The sequence below is a fragment of the Triticum aestivum genome, chromosome 6B, assembly GCF_018294505.1.
Source record: "Triticum aestivum cultivar Chinese Spring chromosome 6B, IWGSC CS RefSeq v2.1, whole genome shotgun sequence".
Lineage (NCBI taxonomy): Eukaryota > Viridiplantae > Streptophyta > Magnoliopsida > Poales > Poaceae > Triticum > Triticum aestivum.
In genome coordinates, this window is record NC_057810.1 from 360,430,184 (window position 1) to 360,435,610 (window position 5,427).

At 47.1% G+C, this 5,427-nt stretch overlaps 1 protein-coding gene across 1 annotated transcript; it reads left to right on the forward strand.

The window, feature by feature from the left end:
• Positions 1 to 452: 452 nt before the first annotated feature.
• LOC123137160 (60S ribosomal protein L6) lies at positions 453 to 2,156 on the forward strand. The gene is made up of 4 exons (XM_044556772.1): positions 453 to 757; positions 833 to 939; positions 1,599 to 1,780; positions 1,871 to 2,156. The coding sequence occupies exons 1-4, from the start codon at positions 543 to 545 to the stop codon at positions 2,024 to 2,026; spliced, it is 660 nt and encodes a 219-aa protein (XP_044412707.1). The 5' UTR covers positions 453 to 542; the 3' UTR covers positions 2,027 to 2,156.
• Positions 2,157 to 5,427: the final 3,271 nt, after the last annotated feature.

The following is a 5,427-nucleotide window of genomic DNA, read 5'->3' on the forward strand; positions in this document are numbered from 1 at the left end:
GAGGGGTAGGCGACAGGTGGCGGCTAGGGTTTTGTCGTCACCCACCTTTCTCAGAAGACTTTTTTTATTAATTTAATATATTTTTTTCCATACGATTCAAAGAACCGAATCAGGTTCCACTATCAAAAGATAACGGAGCAAATCAATATAATATATTGGAGAATGAAACATTAGCGACTACCATGAAACTGAACTAATGTCTCCCTTGAATCATCGAAGTTTGAATTAATGTTTTCGGTACGTTTTTTATATTAGAACAATCGAACTTTTTTTATATTTAGAAGAGAACAATCGAACTTAGGGCAAGTGACGTGGTACCGTTGTACAAAAATGGGCCCTAAACACGTACAATTCCACACGGGCACTCAGCCCAGCATCAAACATCCTTCACGGCCTGGCCCAGAAACTTAGGGTTTCCATCCACCTCCACGCCGCTGCACACATATAAGCATGCGACCAAACCCCATCGTCCATTCTTCTCTGCCGCCGCCTCCTCCCTTCTTCAGCCGAAGCGCCCGCACGCCTCGACCCAAGGGATCCCAATGGCGCCGACCTCCAAGATGGCGCTGGGCATCAAGCGCGCGTCGCGGTCGCACACCTACCACCGCCGCGGGCTGTGGGCCATCAAGGCCAAGCACGGCGGAGCCTTCCCCAAGGCCGAGAAGCCAGCCGCCGTCGCCGAGCCCAAGTTCTACCCCGCCGACGACGTCAAGCCCCGCACCGTTAGCACCCGCAAGCCTAAGCCCACCAAGCTCAGGTCCGTCCCACTGCCCCTTCTCCCTCTCTCTGTCCTCTGCGGGAGTTTAGGTTGAGATCGATTTGGTTGTTGCAGGTCGACCATCACACCCGGCACGGTGCTGATCCTGCTCGCTGGGAGGTACATGGGGAAGCGCGTGGTGTTCCTGAAGCAGCTCAAGTCTGGCCTGCTCCTCATCTCGGGTAAATCTCGTTGGCTCCTGCGCTATGATACTGAGTTGCGCCCAGTCCTCATAACGCAGTAGCTTAGGTCTTCACATTGTTGGTTTGTGAATTTAGTTATAGGTTGCTTACTCGAAGTAGCTATTCATTCATGGATTGATGCATGGTGGAAGCATTAAGCTGTAGGTTCTCGCTCGTTTGGTTGTCTAGTTCCAGCCTCTTCGTTGCGTAAATCAGACTTGGACTATAACTACCATTTGGGTTTTGCTGTTTAGCAAGAGTATTTTTTTTCTAAACACTGGCGGTGCATTTGGGTGTGTTGTAAATGCGTAGAATTTTGACTTGGGGACTACACTAAAATCCATCGAGTTTTTTTTAGTGAAATGTTTGTATCTGTTAGCATCTGTTGGTGTCATTGTTATTTGTTCCCACTGGATGTTTTGAACAACAAAGTTTTAAAATGAGTTCAAGGCAGACATCTGGTTCTCTATTCAACATTGAATTGATAGTCTAAGAGAATTCCCTTCTTGCATGTTTGGCTACACCAGTTAATTTCCGAAACCTGGGAATTTAGCATTTCTAATGCCTCTAATCGCAACCAAATATGCTGTTGCGCTAATTGCTTACTTCATGGTCTTATAAGTTAGTATGCATATTTTAACGCTTCTGTTTCTCTTCAGGACCTTTCAAGATCAATGGCGTGCCAGTTCGCCGGGTGAACCAGGCTTATGTGATTGCCACATCCACAAAGGTTGACATCTCTGGTGTTAAGGTGGAGAAGTTCGATGACAAGTACTTCGCCAGGGACAAGAAGACCAGGGCAAAGAAGACTGAAGGGGAGCTGTTCGAGACTGAGAAGGAGGTACGTCCCTGAACCACTGGACGATCAGCTCATGTTTATGTCATTCTTTGCTCCGCAACTTAGTTCTGTCTCTTGTCTGTTAACCTGCAGACCACCAAGAATCTGCCATCCTTCAAAAAGGATGACCAGAAGGCCATCGATGCTGAGCTGATCAAGGCTATCGAGGCTGTCCCTGACCTTAAGAACTACCTTGGTGCCCGGTTCTCTCTCAGGGACGGTGACAAGCCCCATGAGATGACCTTCTAAGTTGCTACAAGTTCCTGAGTTTTGGATGTGTTTTGCCTAGCTTGTTGCTGAAATTTGAACCCTGTTAGTTGACTTCCTATGTCAGTTGAAGTGACCGTAAAATATTATGAGAAGATCAAGAGTATCCTTATCTGCTTCGGTGGTTCTTTTTTACTTGTGCTTAATGGAGCGCTTTGCCATGCGTTATGTCTGCTGTGATTTGTTTTCATTTTCATTCCTTCTGATGTTGTTTCTGCAGGTGATCATGTTGTGATATTAGGTCAATATAGTTTTGATGTTTAGCATGCTGGTTGTTCTGGGATTTCAGCAATGTGCCATTAGTGCTATACATCGCAATTAAGAGATTAGCCGCCTGTGGAATCTTAGATCTGTGCGTTTTGAATATTGGTATAAATTGGAGTAATATTTAAACAAGCGGGCACAGGCCTTGGCGAGTCGACCGGCTGTCCTTTGCTACAACGAAATTCATACAAGTAGCACACAAATTTTTGAAAGCCCTCTTAGTCATCTCCAACGTGGAGCACCAAATTTCTTCATGCAAAAGTTTCTTTGGGCATCTCCATCGCGAATCATCAAATCTCCGTGGGCGTGTCTTACGTGTTGTGGACAGCCGGTCGGGACGGGTGGACGGACTTGGATTTTACGTACTCCCTAGGCATTTTACGAAAACCAAATAATCCCAAAACACTTAGGCTGGTCACAATGGGCAAGAACATAAGCTAGTAACTTACACACTTCCCTAGACTATGTTACTACCTCCATAGTGGGTAGAAACATCTATGTAGTGTCATGCAAAGATGTATTTATTAGGTTATAGACTCATTGTTTCTTGGAGTGTGTGATGTCCCGGTAACTTAGCTAGTTATCACAAGCACCTCTCTCTTCATTAAATACGTGCCACATAAGCAAAGTTGTATTGGAGTGTGTGATGTTACTCCTAAGTTCCTCCCCAGCCTAAGGCTGGTCACAATGGGGAGGAACTTAGGAGTAACATCACACACTCCAATACAACTTTGCTTATGTGGCACATATTTAATGAAGAGAGAGGTGCTTGTGGTAACTAGCTAAGTTACCGGAACATCACACACTCCAAGAAACAATGAGTCTATAACCTAATAAATACATCGTTGCATGACACTACATAGATGTTCCTACCCACTATGGAGGTAGTAACATAGTCTAGGGAAGTGTGAAGTTACTAGCTTATGTTCTTGCCCATTGTGACCAGCCTTAGGCGCGGTGCATTAACTTCTACCTCGTTTCTTGTTTCCTGACATATCAACCAATAAGAGATGAAAGTGTGCATACTTTTAATAACTTGAGACTATCAAACACGACATACAGTGGTTAGTTCATTGCATGCACTACTATTAATTAGCAAATAGACATTAATGTCTCTCGTTTTTCTCTCCTCCTTGGTCAAGGTGCACAGCCTAAGATAACTTACTCACCTAGATGAAGGGAATAGCAAAATACCACCAGAAACCCTGTCGGAGGTGAGGTCGACGATCTTCATGCCAGACGGTCCGGCCTTGTGATCGTTGGCGGTCGACACGACCGAGGCGGACGTTTACCTCATTGGTACCCTCGTTGTGTTTCTTCGGGCGCGTCGTCGTCATCGGCCTCCGTGTCCTTGGAGAGCCACTCCCGCCAAAGGTCGTCGATGTGGAGCTGGCAGCCCTTGTGGTCGACGGAGCGGTGACTCCTCACGGATGTGAGGCCAACTCTCATCGAGGACGTGTGGGCTCGAGAGAAGCCCCGACACGGCAGCAACATCTTGTGAGCTCCGCCTCGATTTGAGCCAGCGTTGTTCCGCGCTCCTCTAGGAGGGCTAGTTGTATTGCTGCTCTGCCTACAGAGTGAACCTCGACACTACGGGCGGCGTGATGTCGACGGCCATCGCCTCCTTGACCTCCGCCATGCCATGGGGTCGCCCTTCTCCCTCATCTCCTACAAGCTCGCCCCAGAAAGCTCAAAGGTTAGCTCGTCTCAATGCGAGCCTGGTCTTGGACGCCCACAGGTTAGCTCGTCTCAATGCGGGTCTGGTGTCGCGCGTCCATGACGTGGATCTCTGCTACGATTTAGGCACTCGGGGACAAATGCTTGAGCCACGAAGCCACTTAAATAGCCATTGCGACAGCGGACGATGGACGCGAATGCGAACTAGGGATTTTCGGATGACAAATGGCTGCTTGGACAGTGGGATCAGTGACTCAGGGGTAGGGTTTTGAGGTGTTGGCGGTCGACTTTAAATAGTCAAGGCGGGCGGAGCGGCGAACATGTGAATGCAGGCAGCGGGAGTAGGTTTGTCGGTCACCACGCCGATGTTAATACGGGTAGGCAGATGCCGATCACGTTCGTTTCGAATACACGTAGGGTTTAAAGGTGGACGGCCGAAGAGCGGTTTTGGGGTTGGGCCGGGTTGTCGGAGTCTGATGTGGCAGATGTCTGGACTCCCCCCAGAGCCCCCCCCCCCCCCCCCCAATTTGGGATCGGGCTGCAAGATTTCGTACGTCGGGAGTAGTTTGGCTCATTTTTTTGAAACTAGTCTGGCCCAATTTGATGATCCACGTTGGCAGCCTAGAAGTATCTGGATTGTCCAGTTTGGACATTTACAACCGTTTTGCTAATCGGCGTCAGAGATGCCCTTAGCAAGAGAATGAACAATCAAATATGAAGTTCTACGGGTGTGAATGACTTTAGGGCGCAATAAAGCCGAGGAAGTCAAGAAGAAACATATGCCAGAAGCTCTAATGACCAGATTAGACAGAATGTTCTTGGCCTCAACAATAGTTTGATGTGTTTTGCAATATGTGAGGATGATTTCACTCCATCCATGCTCTTTCGTTGTTAAGGCTGCCAAAAGTAATCCAAGAGCTTCAACCTACAAAATAGAGTGCACATCTGAAAAAAAAGTCTGGGTGATCTGCGGTTGGATTAAAACACACACACTCCAATAGCTCCACTAAAAAAAAGACATAACAAGGATACACGTTTGTCATAGTAAGTCAACTTTTTTTGTCATCCATGTACATACATAACATTTTTTAAGAGAAATAAGATAGTCATACATGTCATGTTGTAGATCAGCTCCATGCCAATAACATTTTTTTCATCATTGAAGTGTGTTCTTCCATGACAAAAAAATGACATGTCATGGAAGTGTTTCGGTAAGGCCAGGATGGTGGACACATGGCAACCCCTATAACGGATCGTCGTTAAACTAATGGGTGCGAGTTTCTCATCTGATACTTGTTAACGATGTGGCCTCGGTTGATCCACCACGTGTCGGCATCCTATTAGCTGGAGGAACCACACATCGGCTACTTATTGGAACAAGTGTCGTGCACACAAACCCCCACATGCACCATTCCTGAGGCGACACATGGCTCGACCCAATA